The sequence below is a fragment of the Python bivittatus genome, unplaced genomic scaffold (genome assembly GCF_059951505.1).
Source record: "Python bivittatus isolate LINGU-HERP-01145 unplaced genomic scaffold, Pbiv_v1 ctg000400_np1212, whole genome shotgun sequence".
NCBI classification, from domain to species: Eukaryota; Metazoa; Chordata; class Lepidosauria; order Squamata; family Pythonidae; genus Python; species Python bivittatus.
This window is the reverse complement of record NW_028277073.1, coordinates 4,564,527-4,588,936: the sequence shown is the minus strand read 5'-3', so window position 1 is coordinate 4,588,936 and position 24,410 is coordinate 4,564,527. Positions and strand designations below refer to the sequence as shown.

The 24,410-nt window shown below is 38.6% G+C and overlaps 1 protein-coding gene across 18 annotated transcripts in view; it reads right to left on the bottom strand.

Moving 5' to 3' along the window:
- The window catches only part of COL13A1 (collagen type XIII alpha 1 chain), a 104,081-nt gene that overhangs the window by 56,866 nt on the left and 22,805 nt on the right, over nucleotides 1–24,410 (bottom strand). For 16 of the 18 annotated variants that reach the window (XR_015796717.1, XM_088144336.1, XM_088144332.1 and 13 more), the window contains 10 exons: nucleotides 19,937–19,963; nucleotides 19,207–19,233; nucleotides 13,368–13,424; nucleotides 9,871–9,936; nucleotides 8,123–8,221; nucleotides 7,743–7,775; nucleotides 6,735–6,761; nucleotides 5,838–5,873; nucleotides 2,355–2,417; nucleotides 908–934 (listed from right to left, as the gene is read on the bottom strand). Coding sequence is in view for 17 of the 18 variants with exons in the window: in XM_088144336.1 (XP_088000462.1) it covers nucleotides 908–934; nucleotides 2,355–2,417; nucleotides 5,838–5,873; nucleotides 6,735–6,761; nucleotides 7,743–7,775; nucleotides 8,123–8,221; nucleotides 9,871–9,936; nucleotides 13,368–13,424; nucleotides 19,207–19,233; nucleotides 19,937–19,963 (462 nt within the window). In the remaining variant the exon portion in view is untranslated. The remainder of the gene's footprint in view (nucleotides 1–907; nucleotides 935–2,354; nucleotides 2,418–5,837; nucleotides 5,874–6,734; nucleotides 6,762–7,742; nucleotides 7,776–8,122; nucleotides 8,222–9,870; nucleotides 9,937–13,367; nucleotides 13,425–19,206; nucleotides 19,234–19,936; nucleotides 19,964–24,410) is intronic. The other 2 variants (XM_088144342.1, XM_088144340.1) reach the window with 2 other exon arrangements.

The following is a 24,410-nucleotide window of genomic DNA, read 5'->3' as shown; positions in this document are numbered from 1 at the left end:
CAAAATGTTAAACTACAGCTCCCAGTAGTGCTGGTAAGGATTATGGGATTTATTGTCTAGCACACCTGGAGGGCATCAGCTTGGAGAAGACTGTATTGGTAACTGAGTATACATGTTTTGATTGCTCGTGAAAATGAAGGTATATAAATCAAGGGAGGCTGTGTTGGATCAATTATTGTTGACTTTTACTGCAATACATGTATCATATGACTAATGTTGGTCTAAGCAGATCCTGATGGGAGCAGGGAAGAAAAACAAAAAGCATCCATATCCATTTTTAGATCAAAATACACACATTTGCATTTGTGATATATGAGAACCAGGCATTTTAACTCTGGCCAGGCAATTTGCTTTACCTTTTGTGGATGTTGGCCAAAGTTGTAAGATGCTTTTTTTAAAAAGACAGTAATATATTTAAATTGTATGGGTTCAATATACATTTCAGTCGAATAAATAACATATGGGCATGAAATCATGCTAGCTTTTCCAAAGAGTCCTAAGCAGCAAAAGAAGAGAAAGGATCATGCCAAACCTCAACGTCAGGACCTGTTGACCTCAAATAGATCTGATGTGTGTCAGCTAGCCAGACTTTTTGAAAAAAACCTCAATCCAACCCCCAAAGTGCAGGAAATCATCAGCCAGTTGGAGTGGTCAAAGGAGGGGATTTGCTAAGAGTCAAATTCCAAGGAACCCTTCAAGGTGGATTTCACTGAGTACGTCTCTGGGCATGGTGGAAGCAAGACGTGGAACGTCTGCTTGTGGTTAATCCCATTACAACACAAGACAGATGTATATGCCATTAAATAAGCTGCATGTCTGTCTTGGGCTGTGGTTTATATAACAATGCATTATTTTCAGTAACAAAATTTCCTGTGTCAAATTGATCCAAAAGTATTTCCATGCCTACCTTCAGGCTACTGTCTCCCTTTTCACCCTGTGCAAGGGAAAGAAAGCACATTCAAAAACACTGATAGAGAAATGCAAGAGGAAATAAGAGGAAACCAGACACACTGAGCTGCCATGGCCAATGGATGGAAAGTGAAAGAGTTTTGTTCTTGAAAGGTTGGGAACAGACATTTTTTAAAAAATGGAAGTGTTGATGGAGCTATCCAGACACACGCTAAGGAACTGGCTCATTTGCTGCCTCTTGAAACTAATGTGGCAATTAACTAGTGTGGTATCTTGGTTAAAGTGCTGTTTGGTGTCAGGAAGACTCGGGTTCCAGTCCCGCTCAGCCACAAATGCTCCCAGGGCCAGATGCACTTTCTCTCAGTCTCACATGCTACACATGGTTACTTTTGGAGGTGGGGGTGGAGGGGAAGGAGGAGGAAGCGCCATGTATGTTGCCTTGAGCTCCTATATGAAAGGTGGGACTAACCCTAACACATCTAAATAAAAGCAACAAGAAGCATCTTCTATTTCAGGCTCACATGAAAGCTGAAAAAGTCAGGCTGCTCTGATGAATATCATGAGATCAAAAGTACTTCCAAATCAATTTTGGAGCATCCACAGCCCTACTTTACAGAAATTATAATAGTAGTATATGAAATGAAGAAGGGGCAAGTTTCACTTGGTCCACATTTCTTAAACAATCTGAAGCAATTTACATTTATTTGTCTAAGATGGGGATTGATTCCAATTATTCCTTTTCTCTATATTTTGGAATGCCTTTTGTCTCATTTGCATTCAAGGACAAATATTAAAAATTATATTTTAGGGAACTCAGTTTACAAAAAGGAATTTGTTTTTTGAGCATATAAAAAAATCACAGGCTAGTGTAGATATTGGACAGAACAGTGATGATTGAATTTATACAAAAGAGACATAAAGAACCAACTGATTCATCCCATATGAAGCATCAGAAAGTAGTGGCATTTTTGCAGATGTAAATGAAGAAACAGTTTTGCTATTACATATGTAATGTATCTAGGGACAATATTATCAGCTAAAAAGTCCTTTCTATGGCCATTTTTAACACCAAAGATCTGCATATATACAGGGTTGTTCACTGAAGGGTTAATATAAATACCCCTCCTTCAAAGATTGACATATGCCTTGGTTATACATCCTGCCAACTACACGTGCAGCCAGGTTGTAAAACAATCCCAAGCACATCTTGGCCTAAAGGCCTAGAGTGTCCGTGGGCAAGGAGTGATCTGGATGGGCAGAGATTCCACCTGGCATGGAGATATTCTATCCATACAGGCCTGCTTCTTATACTGGCAGCACCTATCATCACCTGGACTCCTTTCTTTCCTTGCAATCCATGACATCATCATGGGACCATTCTATCTGACATGCCAAAATAATACTCTGATCAGTTCTAACACTTGTTAGTGCAATGTGATAATTACCTTAGGGCCAGCAGGTCCAGGAAGTCCAGGTGCACCTGGGAGGCCTGTCTCACCCGCTTCACCCTAAAGAAAAGATGCAAGGAACAGAATAGTAATAGTAATAGTAATAGTAATAGTAATAGTAATAGTAATAGTAATAGATATACAGAGAGAACCCTTACAAAATGCAATCTTTGGGATAAGGAAAGAAAACATTATGAAACATGTGGTGGGGGATTCTCACTGCCTGGGAAAGTACACCTAAGTTTTTAGGGGATTGGAGAATGAAGAAGAACTCAACAAAGCTTAGGAAAGCAACATCGAGGCACCCTCTCAATCACAAAACTGGTATGGCTTCTTCCTTTTCAAAGCAATGCATGCTTGTCAGTCTTACAATCTGAATCTTCAGGTTGCATTGTTTCCATGCACAGGAAGCTTTAAACTGTATGTTCTTCATTCCCACTTTGTGTGACCATGTTAATGCAAAACCCAAAAAGGAGGAAATGGTCTTGGTTGGGAAGGTTTTATATGTTTGTTCTAAAATCCCTTTACAGCAAAAGCTACCTTGTGCCTCAGGTCTGGTTTCGGAATGATGCATATAATAGAGTGCTAGAAAAGAGATTTTTGTACTTGACATTGGGAAGTTTGTCATTCCTGAAGTGCCTTTCCCTGTTTTGAAAGAACTTCTACCTCTGTGAGGCATCTACTCCAGCCTTCTAACCATTCTCTCAGCAATAGAGAGCCAATGTAGGTAATGGCAAAAAATGTTGTTGTGGGGGAAAAAGGGGAGAAGGAACTGTCTGTTGCCTTGAGATTCTGAATGAAAAGTGGGATATAAATCTAATAAGTAATAAAATAAGCAAGGCATCCTAGGAGTTCCTTCTTATAAGACAAAAAAAATCTTTTCTTCCACTGATTAAAAATTCAGACCTATGAATCCCTTCATATAAGAAAACAGCTCTTTCACTGGTGCACACCCACACAACCGCAGATCAGTGACTCGCTCAACCCTTCAGAGAGCTGTGAAGCTACTAAGTATTGCATAGGCAGCTAATGAAGAAAACATCATTTTCATTGGAAAAGAGTCCATAAATTGTGCACACAGATGTGAACAGATGGATTTGGGCCACAGAGACTATGATTTTCACTTCTCCACAGAAGGCAAGCTCCTTGATTTATGCAGATTTCAAGATAAGTAAGACTGTGCCAAGTCTTACTATTTTAGCCAAATAATGTATGCAAACTGTTACACAATGTGCATAACCACAGACTGCTAAAAGTATTAATTTCTGTTTATAAAATTATCTTTTGAATTGCTCTCTTTTATTAGCATTCTATCCTTCCACTGCCTGAAAAGAGTTTATCTTTTTTTCCACCCTTGTCTTCCTCATTTACATAAGATTGAGTCGATCTATCTCTGATAGCCTGAGATCATTATATCACCATAAAATGCTAGGGCAGTTTTATACAATCAAAATATCAACATTCGGAGAAACTTCCTGGAAGTCTGCATTGGGAGATTCTTCTTTGCCAGGACCATTGAAGCAAAAGTGAATGTGGAGTCCTTGGTGCTCTCTGAGCTTGGGTGTCTGCTTGCAGACATTTCATTACCCAACTAGGTATGATGATGTTACCTAGTTGGGCAATGAAGCATCTGCAAGCAGACGCCCAAGCTCAGAAAGCACCAAGGACTCCATAGTTTAACCTTGAGCTACAGAGATTCTCTTCTGTTGAAAAGTGAATGCCTCTCTCTTGGAGTTCCTACTTTGCAAAGCTTTCAATGAGCAGGGATTGAATGAACGTATTATTTTTTAGATGCTTAAAACAGATTTATTATTTGGACTGATTCTCAGAGCTACTGTAGGGAGTAAGAAAGATGACTTTGATGGAAATAAGAATTGTTATCTAGGCAAAAGGGACTGAAACATTTTTTTTTAAGTCCTGTGAAATGAGTTAATATTTGGAAGCAGCTCAGACAGACCCCTCCCTATTTCACTGGAATATAAGGAGGAGGAGGAAGTGCAGCGCAGTCAGACTTGCAAGATTCTGTCCTTCAGTTATTATAGCCCATCTCAACAAAAGCAGTTTTAGCCTTCCTGTGGAACTGATTTCCTGATCTGGTCTACCTAGTGGGGCTGACAGCTACCTCTCACCCTGCTGTGCCTAGTAGCATGATTTGACGAATATATCTGCAAAGATATTCTCAGCAGATAAAATCTCAGAAAAGCACTGTTGGGTATAGTTCCTGTTGAGTGCACACTTCATGTCAATCCTCATTTCTCTAAAAGAGATTCAAGTTCCTGAATCATCCCTAGATCCATTGGAAGTACATATCAAGGGGCTTCAATTCAGCCTCTCTCTCATGCATATGTATTTGAATAGTATTAGGGGCTACCATATACAGGCTACCAAAATCTAGGTGACCCCTAGAGTTTTCCATATCTCCAGTGGTCATGCAGATGTTTGCAGCCCAAAACGTGCAGTCCTGTTGTATGAACCTCATATTTATATGTGTAAAGTAGCAACAACAGGGCTGTAATTCAATAGAAGTAATCTCAATAACAATAGTAAACACTCTCAAGATTAAATATAAGTCTAGAACAGCAATATGGTGTAGACTATTTTTCACCACTACCATAATGACACAGTTCTGTGCCATTACTGTAATTAATTTCTTCCCCCTTAAAACATCATCCATCATAAAATTTAAGAACTTAGCCCTATAAGCCAAAACAGTAGATTTTATAGCTGGATCTCAGAATTATTACAACATGATCTTAGCATGAAATCCTGCCATAATCTATCTGTGAAATTCAGTTGAACTTACAGCATAATAAAAGTTGAAAATCAAATAAAATTGGAGCAGGAGAATAAACACTTATCAATACTGATGGAAGTATTGAGAAGAATTAACCAGGTAAAAGAACTTCCTAACTTACTGCTGATGCAAATGCTTTTAATGGAATGTATAATCAGTCTTTATGGAGCTACATTATCTCAGAAGAAGCGTGGGGCTTGTTTATTCACAAGTGCTCTCACTTCTCTGGCATTTTTCTCTGGTAATCTCCCTCTCTGATATGCAAACTTGTGAGGATGGGAAAAGTTTAACGTAACCAAATGAACTTCTGATTCAGGTGTTCTTATGGCTGGATCAGAATCTAGTCAGCTTTCCAAGCAAAAACAATCTTAAACTGCTAAGAAAACATAGCACTGGAGAAATCTTCAGGACCACACTCTTACAACAGCTTTTACCCATTAATAAAGCATTTAAGGGCTCAAGAGGATGTCACAATTACTACAGTCCTAGACACTGGCACTCTCAGCCAAAGATGCTGAAAGTAAGAAATGAGGGAAATGCTATGGCTAGGATCATGCTTGGGTATCTATGCATAAGATGAAGGATGGTGTATCACATTCCCAGATGGCTCTGGTCCACTTTAATGAATTTAAAATGTGGCTGTCTTTACTTTTTAATTCAATGTTTCTCAAATATATTGTTCATACCTTCCTTCCATGGTATCCTTGAAGTCCAGGATCACCCTATAAATTAAAGTGACAAGAAAAAAGGAGAGAGTGAATTAAACTACATGAAGACTCAAACCAAACCAAAATTTATTTTGGGAAATGAACACAAATCAAGATTCTGAAGAAGACATTGAATGAGCTGAAAATTCCACAACTGGAGAGCACTCATAACTCAGTAAAAGATTTAACTATGGTATCAGGCCATTTTACCATTTAGGATCCACATGAATTTGGCTGCTGAGAAGAATTGTCCTTAGAAGAAGGAAAAGGCAATGCCATATAGCAGAAGGACAAGTGTATGGAAAAAAACAGACAAACAAACAAAATACTCAGATTTTGATTGCCAATTTCTCTGTGTCCTAACAATGGAGTTCCATGTAAGTAATGGTCCAGGCACACTACCTGATTATGTCTTATTAAACTTCTCTCCACACTTTTGAATATTGAAAGTCAGTTCTGTTTTTCAAAATGGGCCTTAGGTCAACTCATTTCACGCAATTCAATACATTACCATAGAGAAGGTGATGTGGTTACAGTGCATAAATAATCAACATCCCAGTTTCTGAGACCATGTAATTTGGGAATTAGGAAAATTGAAGTCCAACACATTCGGGAGACCCCAGAAATGGGGTCAATGGTACCTGTCTTCCAGAATGTATGCCTTTGTTTTCAACTGAAGTTCGTATGGCTGGTTACTTTTTCTTCATTGCAAAAATTTTCCTTGCCCAGCTGAGAAGCACCTTACAGTTAGAACAACTGACCTCATCTTGGCAATTGGATTTCTAGCCACATTCTGGCTATTGCAGTGTTCATGCATGAAGCACTGACATTTCAAAAGGCAGTTCTAAGATATTTATTTCAAGATACTTTACTCACCTTTGGCCCAGGGGGTCCTGGCAAACCCTGAAGATAGAGGCACATGAGATCATGAAGCAGTGAAAATGTGCAAAGCGCCTTAGCTCTGCGATAAGATCTGTACTTCATTTAGTTCTACTTGCTCATCAGCATTGTTTGCATTACTTGGATGAAGTTTAATGAAATGGTTTTCAATAGAGGGATGCATTTCAGTCTACTCTGGTCAGATCTCAAAGATGCATTTGAATCTACATTGTTCAGCAATCACTATATCTTTTGTAATCATGCATCCATACTGTGGGATTTCTCATTTTCCTGCCCACACTTTTCAGATTAGAACATGGAAGACAAGAAAATTGTCTCAGGCTGCGTCAAAGCCCTGGTTAATTAGTCCAGTATGGCTGACACTGACTGGCAGAGACTGCACAATTCAGGCAGTTTTTCCAATCCTACCTGGAAATCCTAGGGAATGAACCTGGGATCTTCAGCATGATGCCTACCACTGAGATGTGACTACCATTTTGCTGAATTCCAGATGTATAGGACAGGAATTCAGTTCTACCTAAAAGCTAAATAAAGAAATATAGTCATGGAATCTTTTTATAACAATCTTCTCTGAAAAAGCACACAAATTATTCACATCTCCTAGACAATTGTCTATTATCATATTTCATGATCATGATCATAATCTTATGGAATCGTCTAATGGGATTTTATTTCATAATTAAAGCAAAGTTAATTAAAAATCTTTGATCTTGCAAGGAATGGCTGAATCTCCTTCCATTCACTGCCAGTTCAACCCTCAGTTATGCAACATAACCAAGAGACTGAAATGAGTCCCAAAACTTCATCCTAGGAAAAATATGACTTTTGCCTGATGGACAAACTTTGCAGTTGATTCATCTATTAATCCATGCAACCCCCTGGAATTCAACATGCATTGCATATTGTTCTTCTCAGGCTCTGAGAAAAGAATAATTTTCATGCAAGCAAAGGCAAGTGGCATGAGAAAAATGATTAAATGGATACCTTTCCATCCTTGCCAGGTTCTCCTGTTTTCCCCTATGGGAACAAAGAAACAAGCCTTTCTGAGATACCACAATGTGGTCCTTTTTGAAAACAGAAGTTCCACCCAGACCCTGAAACTCTGAGCAGACCATCAAAGAGATTTGAAGAGTTTCTTAAACTTGGCCTGGGAGTGAAATGAGTTCAAATCAAAGAGTGATTTCCTCACTCTGGCACTTTTCACAGATGGGAGTAAGAAAATGGGCAATCTTGTGTAGTCATCTCATGGCAGAAGATATCAAGGGCTTTGATGCAACCCCAGAAACTGAAGAGCCATAGAGGTAAAAGGTAATTCAGAGGTTCTTGGGGAGGGGGAGATCCAGACAGACTCAAAAGAAACTTACAGCTGGGCCAGCTGGGCCAGGTGGTCCTGGAGTTCCTGGAGCGCCTGGGGGCCCAGGTAGCCCTGGAGGCCCTTGGATGCCTGCCTGTCCTTGTTCACCCTGAGGTTTGTTGAGAATAATATTACCATAAATGCAGCAAAATAACATGGGAGCAAACACAGCCCGAGCAAAGGAACAGAGGTAGAGCCAAGCAAGTTCTTGTTAGAAAGTCTCTGAAGGGGGTTTCCAAAACTCAGGCAAAGAGTAACTCTGGATTGGCTTTTGGTGGATTCCTGCATTTTCTAAGGTAGTTAGACCTTAGGATGGAAAAGTAAGTGCAAATATTACACACCATCCAATAAACTGTTGTAATTTTACTTGGGTTTTTGCTGTATCATATGCTAAAATTCATGTCATGTAGATTGTCCTCTCTGAAGTGGAAAGGATCCTTCCAGAGGATCAAAAGTGAAGAAAAGAGGAGGAGGAGAATAATTCTTTTGCAGGTATGCATTTGAAGCACCCTAGTGGCAAAATCTACATGGAAGATTAAATAGCTGTACTCCTACTCAATTCCTTTGAATTCCATCTTTTGATCATTGTATGCCACGCCAACATGGTGATAGATTACCTTCAGTGAAATCTAGCAGCACATTAAATTCACATACAAGGAAGCAAAACAAATTTTAATATAGCTCCAATTAATGGCTAAAAATAGCATGTGACATCTGGTAAGGGTGGTGTTTGGTCTCTGACTTACTCCCTCCATCTAATGAGATTCCAGATGGATCCTGGAGGGCCATTCCTGACCAACAGTATTCAGAAGCCCATCATAATGTCACTAGAACAAGAGGCTTTACATGAATTGGCATCTCACTCTAGCTGAGATGAACCATCTGCCCTCATCTTCCGAAACTCATATAATGCTATTTCCCAAGATGAGGATGATGAACGCAACTCTATGTAGGCTTCTATCCAGTGAAGGATGCTGTTGCTGGCAGCTGAGATGGTACTTGTTAAATGTCCACTGACGAAATCTCTGCAAGTCCCAATTCTGCTATTCATATAATTGTCTCAGAAGTCAGTGATGTTCCAGCAGATGCGGTCAAGCATGAAATATTAGAGCAACACTTCCCACAATGAACAGTTTAAGGCTGCAATTTTGTTCCCACTTAATCAGGACCAAGCCTTCCTTGAATGCAAGGGCACTTGTTTTATAGTCATATGAATACTTAATGGGACACATGGCTCTAAACATCTATTGGACAATCACCAGAAAGACTATGTACATGTGTCTCCAAGTATGTGGTTGTGTTCTTCCCACTTTACCACATCTGCAAAATGTTGATTTAAAAGCTGATTGTATATACTTTGGTTAGCTGTTTAGAATTGTGGCTAGTGATCTATATTTGCTTGGTAGGTCATATTGTGCAAGAGACCAGTGTCCAATAAAATCAAATTAAACCCTTTTTTCAAACTCATTATATTCTTCCTCTGTAATATTCTTTCTTCTAGAACCTTGTATGATCTGACAATGTCTTCAAGACAAGTAACCACAAAAGGTGCTCATGCTTAGCTGCTAAACTAAGCATGCAAATGCATTCAAACCCGAGCTGCCAAGCCCGTCAAGTGGGGGAGGTGGCTGAGGCTCCAGAGAAACCTTTGCTGCTTCTAGTTTTAAGGAAACCCTCTCCTAGGGAAGATGGGAAGCTGATTAATTGCCCATTTCAGAAATGAAAAGACCAGGAGAAGGAGGAGAAGGAGAAGGATACCTGGAAGGTGCGTCTCTTTATGACTGGGGGTGGAGCCAGTCGCACTGAATTGAGAAGAGGCAACAGCTGAAGACCGAACCAGAAGGTCACAGGGAAGGGCCAAAAGTCACAAGGCAAAAGATGTCAGTAGGGCATCGAAAGTCAAACAGAGCAGCCAGGGAAGAAAATGGAAACAGGGGAAAAAGTGAAATAATGAGAGGGGGGAATAAAAGCAAGTTTGAGTTCATAAATATGAAAGAAGGGTAATGGAAAAAGCATTGTCATTGGGCACCTCATGGCAAGCCTCTGAGCCGGTCTCTTTTCCTTTTTACTTCCACAATAGGAATGTGGCTGAAGCACCTATAAATTATTTCAACTTTACTCTTCACAATTTAGAGCATTCTAATTTCTAGCCATATAATCTGGAAAATTTAAAATGAATTTACTGGTTGATTCAGCCAAGTTACACTGTAGTACAACATAGATTCCTTAATCCTTTCTCAGTCTAACATGAACACTGCTGCGCTTAGAAGTGTCTAGCCACGTTATTTGTACTTTCCTGTTTTTATTATATACTTCTCTGTAGAAGAGAATATCTGTAGCTCAGGATTCTTGGTGCTCTTCGAGCTTGGTTGTTTGCGTGCAGATGTTTCATTACCCAACTAGGTAACATCATCAGTGTGAGTGAGTGCAAACCCCACACTCACTCAGCATGATGATGTTACCTAGTTGGGTAATGAAATGTCTGCAAGCAAACAACCAAGTTCAGAGAGGATTTCTCTTTGCTTATTAGATGTCCTTATTAACACTTTTGGAGCTTTCTTTGGTGAGATATTCCTCTTTTTCTTAGTAATCAATGTGTTCTTATTATATTGATCCAAACAATAGGAGCCTGGGGATTGCAAGCTTCATCTGGATTTTAAAAATGTAAATAAAATAGGCAGAATCAGTCCAGAAAACATGGAAAGGGTTCAACCCTCAATCATTTCCATGAATAAAGCAGGAAGATTGCACCATCTCCTCCATATAGTCATAGCAATCCCTTAAATACAACTATTCAGTCAAAATAAAAAATATATACTTGTTTTTGTTCAATCAGTGAGAATGAATCTCTCTTTTTAGCAGTTGAGGAGGAAATGCAAGGCAATGCAAAGGACCCCTTTCCAGCAAAGAATACAGCTCTAGCCTGTAGAAGGGATTACTTTGGGAAGTGATCCCTGCAAAATAGCATTAAAAAAATTCACATAGGGCCTATTGCCTATAACACAATTAACCCAGTCAACTACTAATGAGTCAAAAGTTACCAGAAGTCCTGGCAGCATGCGGTCACCCTGACTGGATCAAAACCCATTCTTTTCAGAGTCCCCACCCACTTCTTCCAGAAAGAGTCTCTTGAGTTCATGAGCTCTTGCAACCAGGAGAAGCCGGTAAGGTTGCATTACATCATGAACCCCTTCACCATTTGCCAGGCAGAAAACAATTGATGCATTTTGGCCATTGTAGCCAAAATTTCAGAGATGTGTTTGGTGCTTCTGTGCTCTGGCAATTAGTTTGGTAATGGAAAGACTTGCTTTTTCAGCTGTTCTTTCTCTCCAGCAATTTGTTTGGAGGATTAAGCTGGCCAAATGAGTTAAAAGACTGGGTTTAGGTGTTCATAGAACATAACGGACTGGATGGAATTATTTAACTCTGTGCATACCTGGGTCTGTTTGGGGTTAAGTTTAATCCCCTGCAGGTTAATTATTTGCCAACTGACTCTTTTTTGGGGGCGGGGGGGATGTTCCTATAACACACTAAGCTTTTTCCCTTGATAACCCAATTAAATGAATTATTTAAGTCTTCAGTTTTTCTCTTGCTAAACATGATATGAACTGCTAGGGTAGCTACTTCATGGTTTTTAAATCTGTATAGCAATCCAAAGGCATCTAAAAGTCATATGCTTCCATGTTGAAAGAATCTATCTATCTATCTATCTGCCATACTGCTCCAAAGTTATTTACTATACTATTCTACTGATTACTCTCACTGTGACTTTATTTCCACAACTGGAAATAAGTCACTCTGTTCTCATCAATATAAATGCAAGAAGAATCAAGTCTTGTCATTGCTCAAGTCTATTCCTGCAATAATCATCATTTTGTGGCTTAGAGGTGTGCCTGCAGGCCTCCCATGACAACAGCTATAGACACACTAAAGAGTATACTTTTCTACTCATATTTAAGATCACTTGCTCTTTAGTGCAAGTTCAAGTTCCAATCTTGTTGCAAACTGAAATGTCATCGCAATATTGCAGCCCTGCAACCCAGTTATTCTGGGCAGATGATTTAAAATAGAGATATATTGGAAGCACAACTTTGGATTAAGAAGGCCACAATTAACAGCAGATCCAAAGGCCACAGTGGGATTCAGCAGTGAATCACAGAAACAAAATTGCCATGGTCCTTAGAGTTCTTAAAATGAAGTGAATAAACCAAATTGAAGTTTGCAAGATTATGTGTTACATGTAATCTGGTTGAGGCACTAAATTTAAGCACACGTGGCAGTGGTGAGGCCTTGAAATGCTGTTAGTCTCAAGGATGTAAACTGGACCGAGAGCTTCTTACTGTCATTATACCACGTTCTTTGTTTGATTACATCATTTCCCATAAAAAGAGATTCTGCCTGGAGAAGTATTTGTAATCTGTACATGGGCATATCTGTATCGTTATTTTCAAAAGATGTCAGGTAAAATTTTGCTGGTGAGAAGGTAACTTTAACGACATTCCCACTTTGTGTTTGGGACTCAGTTTCGCAAGCCTAGAGGGAAAGGCAAATTTTGAGAAGCCACTTGTATGAAATTTTAAAAACAGCAGTGGTGAAAGCCTGATCTATTTTGTACAAAAATGCTGAATTCATACCATAAAAAAGATTGGGGGAAATCAGGACGGTTGAGGCAGGTGATGGTCCCTCATGGAGACATCAGAATAAAACATCAAAGCCTCACAAGATTGGCAGAACTGACCAATTTTTAGCATTCTCACTTAGAATCTCATAAGATTTTTGCCATTCTTGCTCACAATCTCACAGGAATTCTGGCAAGAACACCAAATTAACATAAGTTAACTTTAATGTTGATGTCCCGCAATGGCCATCTGCATCGCTGGCTTATATGGTGATCTAGAAAGATCCCAGTTATGCTGTAAAGGCCATAAAGGAAAAGGTTGGGAACAGCTGCTCTAGATCAATGACCCTGGAATTCCTACTGGTATTATCAGAAATTGCTAGGAAAATAGATGAACATGCATGATTACAATGCAGAGAATGCCCCATTTGTCTTTCCTTCTAGCGAAAGCCTCAGTCTGGGGGTAGGTGTATAAAGCATGGATTTAAATATCCATTTTGCCAGTATGACCTCCCTGATAATCCACAGACATGTTATCAAATGTTTGGTATTGCTCAGGGTATGCAATATCCTTACTGGGTTTTTTTTTTTTTTTTGCAACAGGACTGGCCACAGTTAAACTTTTTTTCTCACAAACCTTCAATGCAAGGATGTGATTAGAACGAAGAGCTGCAAGTGTGGTGCTTAGATATTCCTAGGGGGACAGTGGAAACACAGAACGGGGTCAATTCAATTCATGGTACCGTCAAAATTGCAAAATAAACGTGATTGTGCTAACTCCACTTGGGTTTGAAAACTCAGCCCAGACTTTATGCTTGCATCTGTTGCGTTTTTTAACCTGTTTTGGTCACCTCATCTGTCCTCAGGGCTAGTATTGTATAACACATGCATAACCTCTTAGTGTGCTAATTTCCTCCACTGAAACCACCGTATCAACTTTCTCAATTTGTTGCCCAACAGAGGGACTATGGATACTCTATTACAGTGGAGTTAAATTTTCAGTTCTTACTTTGCTGACAGTGAAGAGAGGAACAGTAACCCAGCACACACATCCATTCATATGCATTAAAAGTTGCCACTAATACTGAGGTCAGACCTCAGATAACTATTATTCAAACTATCCAAGAGGACCAGATGAATATTCCATTATTATTATTATTATTATTATTATTATTATTATTATTATTATTATTATTATTTTCTCTCTCTCTTTTAAAAGCTTATAAATATGATTGTTGGGAACAAAGGCAATAAATCTATTCACTATTAAAACCCATATCATGCAGATTATTGGCAATACGAGCATGATTATTAACTATGAAATCAGTTGTGAGATTGTAAATTGTGGCTAGTGACTTCAGTTCAGGCTTGCCCAGTCTGATGCCCTCCAGATGTGGTTAGTTCCCATAATTTCTAGCCAGCATGGCCAACAAATCGTGGAAATTAAAGTCTAGCGTATCTAGAGGGCACCAGATGGGGGAAAATACTTTATCCAAGAAACTCTGCAACGCAGGCTGAAATTTCTGGTTTGTGTCTCAAAGTTCAAATAACATGAATTTTTCAATACCGTTACATGACAATGAAATCAAAATATAGTTACGATTTAAAACTTGGGGGGGGGGGGGCATTTAAGAATATTTTTGGCAATAATCTGAAACATAGCAGCAATGTTTGAAAAGAAAGAACACCTCTTTCCTCCAGTTTCCTATGATTAGCTTTTTAAGTTAAATTCTCAAACCATGCTGGCTGCGATTCCTATGTTTTAGGATTCTCAACTCCAAAAACAGAGAGCAAACTAAGAGTAGCTTAAGGCATACCTTCCCCCTGCAAAGCTTTGTTGAAATTTCTCAGCCATAAGATGTTGTATGGTTGTTCTAATGCTGATTTCTTACCACTGAGCTCACAATGGGATGGAGACAGAAGATTTCTTAAATAATAATTCTAATAACCAACAGTGTCCTAAACTGAGACAGCCAGATTCTTTTCTCTTTGTGGCCCTATATTTTTTTACTCCTTTTATTTTATGATCATGTTTGGGGCTCTTTTCTTTTTGATCAGTGCAAGGAGAACTTGCATCTGAACTCAGAAAATGTTCAGACACCAACCAATACATAACACCCTACTGCGATTGCTTTATTAAGTAAATATACTTGGCCAGAACATTGGGTCAATCAGCCAGCTTTTGCTTCCTACACCCTTCTGTTTAGATGCCTCTGAAAGGTTTATTATCTACATACTGTTGTCATCCAGAATTCTTTACCAGCTGTAGCTCCAAACTTCTCTTGGAGGACGTCCAGATCTCAAGTCTGTTTTCCAAAGGCATTTTCAAATCCTGAACAGAGAGTGTTTAAGCTTCTGCCTCTATTATCATTTCAGCCTCAATGTTTGATGTCTTTCCAATGTGTTCCAAAAAGCAGTAGTGATTGTTTATGCCAGGTTAGATCTACCTGAACCTCAGGATACATGCCTTCTACTTTGATCCTGGGAGCAGTGGACTCAGGATAAGAAAATCTGCTGGGCTGCCTTCCTGGTTATCTGGAATTTTGTGAGTATGTCAAGGATAATCAGAAGGTAACTAGTGAAGTTGCTCCTGGCCAGCCTTTCTAACTTTCCAGGGTCTTCTCAGGGGCTCCCAGGTCAGGGCTGCAAACTCATCCATGACTTTGGATGGCAGCAAAGGATTCGAGATTTAAATATACCTTGGTTGCCATCTAATGATAGCCTAGAGTTTTGCATCCCATATCTGGTAATCTGAATGCTTCCTGCCATGTTTTTTATCTGAGGAGGTAGACATATTACCAACCAAAGCAAAGAACTGCAGCTAACTACACTTTTTACTTTCTAAAAAAAAACCTTTGTGGATCCCTGAGGCATTATAGGATTTTTAAATTTATTAAAGTATTTATAGATTGCTTTTTATTTTAAAAAATATTGAATTAGATGATGCTAGAGATTGACATTTTGGATTATGCAAAATTCCCAATTAATTTTGTCTTTAATTTTTAAAAATCTAAAATAATCAGAGTCAGGTGGGACCAGAAGCTTGATAAGCACCGTAGTGAGTTATTCTATGCGCCAACAAGTGATTCTATGGACTTGTTGGGTATGCGTAGTTTACCTGCATAGCCAACAGGTTTACTAAATTTACCTGCAAAAAAAAAAGGCCACCTAGGTAGAGCCTTTCTTCATAACTTTTAGAACCAGGGAGTACAAATAATACATTGGCATTCATAAAACTATGTTACTATATTTCAGAAATTCCAGAAAAGAGAATCTAATGATAGCCAGGTATCATCTGCCTTGTGAAAGATTATTTTTTGTACTCCTTTTACAAGTGCATGGAGTTGAAATCTTCCATCAAGAAGTATCTAAAATATTTTGTACTTTTTGCTGATATTTAGGCTGGCATTAAGCAGTCTCTCTCTCCCCAAGCAAAGGTCTTGATTTTATGCTTGGAAGATTCCATCCATTTCTACAGCTGCATCTGTTAAAGGCTTCAAAACACTTCTGAAATCACAATCCAATCTCCTTGAAAATACTTTATACTTCCAGACCTGGAGCAGCAAGCCAATTTATTTGCCAAGGTTTTAGTGCCAATTTAGACATTACAAAACCATAGATTTGCACATTCTTCCCATGGCCTCACCTTATAGAAACATCTAAATCAATCTGCGGGCACATATAGAAGTTTCAAAGAGTTGGCTCCTTTCTGTATGATTTCCCAGGTTTTTTAGCTACAAGGAAGGGTAAACATACGACACCCAGGAAGGAAGGAATGGCTTAGATCAGTGTTGTCCAAACTTGGCCACTTTAAGATGAGTGGACTTCAACTCCCAGAATTCTTCCCAGAGTTGAAGTCCACTCATCTTAAAGTGGCCAAGTTTGGACAACACTGGCTTAGACTGACCCATCATTCCTGCTATCCCTACACTCCCATGTCACCGCTGGGAGCATAAAGAATAACAAAATAAGAGGAAATGTTGGAAAGTCTATCAACGGCTAATGCTTGCTTTAATAGATATAGGGAACCAATGCATTTGCAGGCAAAATTCCACCGATTACGCGTTACCGTAGAGCAATCATGGGACAAGACCAGTGTTTCTCAACCTTGGCAACTTTAAGATGTGTGGACTTCAACTCCCAGAATTCCCCAGCCAGCATGAATTCTGGGAGTTGAAGTCCACACATCTTAAGGTCACTAAGGTTGAGAAACACTGGACAGGACTATACCTTTTGCATCTTGCTTATAGGCTGCTCAAAGCCGATAACTGGTCATTATGGAATGCTGGAACAGATGGAGTTTATCCAGCAAAGGCTCTTAATTTCTAGCTAACCATTTACCAAGATCTTGTTCTGGCCTTTTACAAATTTAGACAAAAGTAGAGATTTAAACTATGCAATCACCCCTTGTGTTCCTAACCCTCCTGGGAATTTCTGGATCCTGATAGTGCAGCAATGCCCAGTGATTGCCACATTTCTGAATGTTGACATGCAGAATGCTCTTTTCTTTTAGCAGTACAGCAGTATAGCTTGTCAAGCAATGTGTCACAGACCTATTTTCTAAGAGGAGGAATTTCTCTAAATGTATGTTAGGATTTATGACAGGGCTAATCCTCAATGTTTTCAAGAACAATCTATTAAGTAGATAAACTTAAACTTTGGCTGAAATTTGATGCATCTGAGAAATCTTCCAAGCTGAGATTGGAACATGAAGTTCTGTTGAATATTATTGTTTATTGTCCAAATAATCTACAGGAATCTAAATCACTTTTCTTTTCAACTCCAGTCAGCTTCATATAAACAATTGCTTAGTGGAGATTTTGGCATACTGAAATATTGTTCTGATGCCTTTCAAGTAAGACAATTAAATCTCATCATATGCAATATTGGCTTTGTTAAATGTTTGATTTTTTTTCTGTTTAATGACAATTGCATGATGTTATGATTTTATGTTGTTTTTATGGATATAAACTGCCAAGAGTCACTTTAAAGTTGGCAGTGTACAAATCACATACAAACTGTATAATTAAAAATTCAAATAAGATTCAGTGGCAATGACCAAGTTTGCATTGGATTCTCAATGAATTAGCATTGGTTAGGGAAATACCTTTGGTCCCCGAGATTAAGAAAATAAGGTCAGATACCTCACATTCATATTCAAAACTTTCTTTAGACATTTGGAACAGACAAAAACAATACTTGGCTCCTGAACTTTCTTTTCTTCTCCCATTACTTGATCATCCACCTTTTATCATAAGGATAAATGCTATGGAAGAAATGAGAATATAGTTTTTTAGAGGATTTGAGAGACTTAGCTATTGATGGAAACCTTGTTACGCTGAATACATTTTGCAAAACAGTTGGTCATAGCTTTTAACTTGGTTTCAAATGAGTCAAATTTGGTAATTCTTGTAGACACTAACTTCTTGTATAAATTGTAACTTGTTTACATGGTTAGATAAATTAAAACTTTAAATCCTGAAAGCTTTTTCAGAATTGTCAGCAAATTATTGCTATATAAGGTCAGACATGTAACTATGCATGCTTGGGTTGTGTACATTCCCAACTTCTTATTCCCCCATTGGTTTTTTTGTGCTATGTTCTTTTCCCTTGACTGTTTTTCTTCTAAGCACAATAGTTTTTGTCATGTTGTTTTGTTGTGCTCGCGCTCGTGTGCTCTCTCTCTCTCTCTCTCTCTCGTTAGTTACAGTTATAGTTTATCTGAGCATCCTAAAAGAAGGCAAAACAACACAGTGTCTGCCCTCTGGAACTTCATCCCCCGGAGATCTGTCTGGTTCCCACCATGATGATGTTCCAAAAGACATTGAAAATATGGCTGTTTTCCCAGGCTCTAGGGTAGGCTGGCTGAGGAGCCCCTGGAAGATTTTCTGCTGTTTTCTTTGGTTTTTCTGTTTGTGGAATCATATCCTTTGTTCTTTTATCATATTGTTCTGGCTTTTCATACCATAAAGCACCCTGAGCTGTTGGGGGTTGGGTATTTTTTAAATCTATGCCAATACATAAATAAACAAGAAAATGCCGAATGATATCTGAACTTTTGCATCCTCTTAGAATACCTGCTATGCTAATAAAAATGTTAGCTTCCATCATGATCAGGTCATTTAACCCTACAATGCTTTGGTAGTGCTCTGCTGTCATTTTAATGTGATTTGAATAAAAGAAACTATAGGTGAGGAGCTGAAACAACCCCAAATAAATTTCCCCCCCCCAAATTTTGATAACAAAATTTATGGGAATAGATCAAGGAAAGATCTTTACAGGACTTTCTAGGAAAGACTCTCCTTTCTTTGCCAAGATAGGATTCAAGCCACAAGATATCCAGGGTGGGTGAGAGGAACACAGGAACTAAGGATGGACCTTCCTAGTTGATCTCTTTGTAGTTCCACTGAAGCTATTCAGGCCAACAAGGGATAAGATACAGACGTCAGTTCAAAAACCCAGAAGAATCTGCTTACCCTGTGTGGATACTCTCCGCACTGACCCTGTGAAAAGAGAGGGATTAAAAAAGAAAATAGTTTAAATCATGTAACCCAAAATAGACTCAAAGAGATGGGGCCATAACAGGTGCATAGTTGTCAAGAATTCATTCATCTTGGTCGGGATAATGGTGGTTTACCCACCCTGGATACTGGCCTCTTATCAGAAAGAACATCTTGTACAATTGTTCTTGTACTGTTCAAAGTATTTATGGTTCAAAACTATTGGCCAATTCTTTTTTCTACAGTTAGTGTACTGTAACTGATCCTGTATTCAGGAACAAATGTGCCCATGGTTCTAGAACTGCCCTTTTAATGTATTCCTTTCCCTGCAATTAGTATTCTCTGACTTGGAGCGAGGAAATTTTACTGGAAATTTTTGCAGCTACAAAATGCATCAATGGAACTTCTGCCAATCCATTGGAAGCCATTCATTCCACTGGAGATGCACGATTTCCATTTGTTATCTCTTGCACCTGCCTGCTTTAGCTATACATTTTTAGTTTTAGGTTTTGGGGCTTTTTGTTTTTCTAATAACTGTTCTTACCTGTGTATATGGATCAAAAGGGCAGGTTATATTCTTTTTAAGCAATAACCATGGATACTGGGACTATTGATTCATGCATACAGGAAGAACCAGATTTCAGTTTTGAAAATATCTGTATTCTAATGTGACCTAAACTTTTACACACTATGTGTAAAATTTTACCTTTTCTCCTTTTTGTCCTGGGATCCCCTATTAAAAGAGAAAAAGAGAGGGGGGCAATGTTGAATACTTAATGGTGATAGACAATGTTGAAACTTGATATGATCAAAAAGCTTAGCATTAGCAGAAGTACTTATTCATTGACCTTTAGGACCATCTAGCCCAGGGTTCTTCAACCTTGGCGACTTGAAGATGTGTGGACTTCAACTCCCAGAATTCCCCAGCCAGCATGCTGCCTGGGGAATTCTGGGAGTTGAAGTCCACACATCTTCAAGTCGCCAAGGTTGAGGAACCCTGATCTACCCCCTTTGAGGGGGGAAAGCCCAAGGTCACACTGAGTGAGAAGGTAAATGAGCTTTATTACAAAAATGGTAGTACATGCTATACAAAGTACTGACATTACAGAGAGGAGAAATGAATTGCATCCTCTTTTGGAATTATTAATATTTCCATATTTTAAAATCCAGGTGTACCTAGAATCTTTCAGACAGCTTATATTAAATGGGACTTCAAGGAAGGGTTATCAAGGTGGGCAAGTTTGGAATTTTGAACTGGCAAAGAATTGTGGGTCCACAATAGAGCTGCTAAGGTAGGCTTAGCTAGGCTTAAAACCTTGTTCACGCAAAGAGAGACTCCCTCACCACACCAGGTAATTTTCCTTTTTTCTGAATAGATGAGCCTATTTCTGTACAAAGCATCAGGGCAGAATCATCCACTATTTCTATTTTCTATAGGATCTTTGTGGACTAAGAGTCATTGTTTAAAAAAACCAAGCATCTGCCACTTAAATTTACAGGCAACCCGTTAATAAGTCTTAAAATAAGTCAGGAATACCAGAAACTCTTGAGAGACAAGATTGCCTATGCTTTTGTTCTATATTTATGTATAGTCTGTGGGAAAATAGGCTTGTTTTCAGCATGAGGATGATGCATGTAAAAGAGATGAATAAATTTACAAGATGCATAGCCTTCAATATCCACATTAAAGCATTCATTACTGGCACTATTGTCAAGGCTGATCTTGATGGGGTGCACATATGCCAAGATTCTTTTAATCAACATTTCTCTTCTCATTTGTAGAATCACCTAGCTGTTTCACCACATATGGGATAAGGACATCAGAACTGGCCTTTGAATTTTGCTGAGTAGAGAAAATAATTTCAATGTGTGATACTTAAATAGCAGGAGCTGTGAATAATCCATAGAAAAACCAAGGAAGCGGAGTTTCATTCAATTGGGGTGTCAGAAAGTCAAGAAGGCAGCTATAAGCATGTGGTTGAAGTCTATGTGTGTAAAAGGGGATGGGACTTCAATCTTGTGTTGGCAGCCATCATCTTGATTTTTTTTTACTCTCCCTACAGATGTCTCTGCTTCAGGAGTGGGATTAATCCTATTCCACATCTAATTATGGTGTGCTATGACATAGAAGTTGCAACCTGCATCCCTGTTTAACTATTGTATTTAAGAACAATGTCAATTCAAACTAAAACAACAAAGGTTACGATGAAAATTCCCATCTTAAGTTAACTTTTAGAAACACCAATTAAATGTTCATAATTTTATCAAGCAGCTGGTGATCAGTTCAAACTGATAAAAATATATTATGTTCCCATATACATGGTGATTTTTTTTTTTAAAAAAAGGATATTTAACCTTTTTCTAATACTTTCCTTGGGAGGGATTTTCATACGGGTTTTACAGTGAGCTCTTGGAGAATGTCACAAGCAGCTTAAACTAACTTAATAGTTCTCCTCAGACTTCTCACTCAGTGCTTCAGACTACACTGAACATACATCTGATACAGATGTGCCCCACTAAGCTGAACCCAGCTCACCAGGGGCTCAGTAAACCTGTGCTTGTCTCCTGCCTGGAGCTGCAAAACCATTTGGCAGGCCCACCATGTGTGTTCATGATGAAGACCCATCCCTATGTTTAGATTAAAAGAAAAGCACACTATCAATTCTCCAGATACTTTAGAAAGCCACCATCTGTCCAGAACAAAAATAAAGGGAAAACACAAGGTATTTGCAGAATAAGAGGAAGCCAGGTGACAATTATTTTGAGCCATGGAGTTAAATTAGATGTCTATCAGCTTTGTGCCAAATCAAGGAGAACCTGGCCATACTACAAACTTGCAATGTCTTAGTTTGTATAATGGGATTATTTCATTAAATTGGAGGAGAGGAGAAATAAACATTAAATCCTGTGGTTCACTGTTTTTAGATGCTGGGTAAAACTCTGGTTACACTGAAAACAGAAGTATGACTCTAGCAAAACCAGGAATTCACCCACACTGAAATGAGATATGTGTCTAGAATAGTCCAAGACACACACATATGGCAGCAGAATTAGCAAGGTAGAGAGAATGTACAGACCAGGAACCAAGTATGCAAAAAGCATGTTCAGTTGCAAGCAAACAGTAGTCTTCACAGGAGGGTAAAAACCTCAAGATAGCAGCTGTGACTGTGTGATCAAAGCCCTGCCCACTTTACATGCATGTAGAAAAGGAGTGGGGCTTCAATCTCATGGTCATAGGCACCATCTTGACTATTTTACACCCATTCCCCCAATGCCTCTCCAAGCAAGATAGGGATATTCTGGACTATTACTAATTGTGGTTTCCAGCTACTGGCATAAATAATTTTGCAGACAGTTTGTTTTCAAAACCTTTTGGGATCTCTGACATATATTTCTAGTTTTAAAAAATTGGAGAAAGAAAATAGAATATCTGAAAACAATTTCCTAGGGCTCCATCCTGCTTATTTCCAGTCTTTCTCCCACCTCTCTCTCATACATGCGTATACCAGCACTATTCTTCTTGAGATATATGTAAAAAGCACACTTTTATGGTTATCTATATTTATAGTTACCTATAAAGTACATGGTAATTCAATAAGGCCATTTTCATATAATTCCCACAGTGGAAAAAATGACCAGTTAACAGCATGCACAGTTTAGACTCCAATGATTAAAAAATCAATTGAATAAGTGTTGTGATTTCCCATATTAACATCTGTTCCTAAGCCAAGTCATAAAATCAACCATCTGGGAAGTTCAGACTAAATTCACACTATTCTTGTAAAATAGCGGTTGAGATGTTGTTTACAGTACAACTATTAAACATCAAATCTAAGGCAAAAATATGTCATTTCATTATTTCATATTTTACCTTAATTGCAGTTCCTTATGGTCTCCTAGCACCTTCTAGCATTTCTCAGACATCATGGAAGTGGGTGTAAAGCCTGTCCCCATTGTTGCTATTTCAGCACAACAATGGCTAGAGATTGCTTGAAGATGCTTTAATTCACAACTGGGTATACTGCCTGTATCACAGCAAACTTTTCCAACGATTCAAATAGCAATCCATCATCCTTACTTATATGTGCAAGTCAAGAGATCAATGAAATTCAGGAGATTAATATTGTACTGCATTGAGGTCATTACCAAACTGAGTTTGTTTCTGCTGGACCTATATGCTCTCAGAGTGACTTGAGAAAGTAGCTCTAACAAGAAATGCTGAGTGCAAAAAACCGACAGCACAAGTGAAGTATTTGTTCAGTTATGAAACAACTTCAATATAATAAATAAATTCATGATCAGTGAAATAAAGTCCAATAACGAAGCACAAACACTGTGAGGTGATTTAGAAATGCATATCCCTTGTTTCATGGTTGCAACACAAAAAGATAATATAAATAAGACACCCAAAATCATACACAACAGATTGAAATGTTGTGCCCCTTCACAACCAATACAACACTTTCACTTAAACATACACCAGCATTAGATGAGAATGGGGTGGTGGAGGGGAGAGGTCATATAACAGTCTCTGGGTATTGCTTCAAATTACAGATGGGAGTTTATGCTCTTGAATGCGGTCTTATACTGTTTTGGTAAGCCATACCTTGTTTATAATGAATAAAATCTGTTAGACCACTAGATGGGAGCAACTAGTTGGTGTTTTGGTGTCTGTGCTGCCATCCCATGGTCATCTGTAATACTGCAACCACAATATGGTAACATATTTATGTTTTAAATATCCCTGGCCAAGAGAAAGCTAGTACAATAGAGAAGAGTTTGGGAAATCGTTTAACATTCCCCAAAATTTTGAAATGAATTTCCAGAAATCTGTTGGATCCATTTGTGAAGTATAGTTTTCCATTTTAATTCCACAATAGCAATTCTGCCCACTCCTAAATATAGTACTTTCCATTATTCCAAAGAAGCAAACCTGTTCTTACACATACAGCATTGCTCTTAAAAAGTCTGTGGTTGTTTTAAACAAGTATAATAGTATATTAGAGCTGTTTAACAAAGACCAAGATCTAGTTTGCAAATTTCATACCCAAATCACTATCCTCCTGTCTTTCCAATCTGCCAAAGAGAGGGAAAGCTATTCCTGGGCTAGAAATCTTAATTTTAGCTCCCGGCAACCCCAGCCAGAGCAAGGACTGTATTTTAGCTCCATCTGGAGAGCT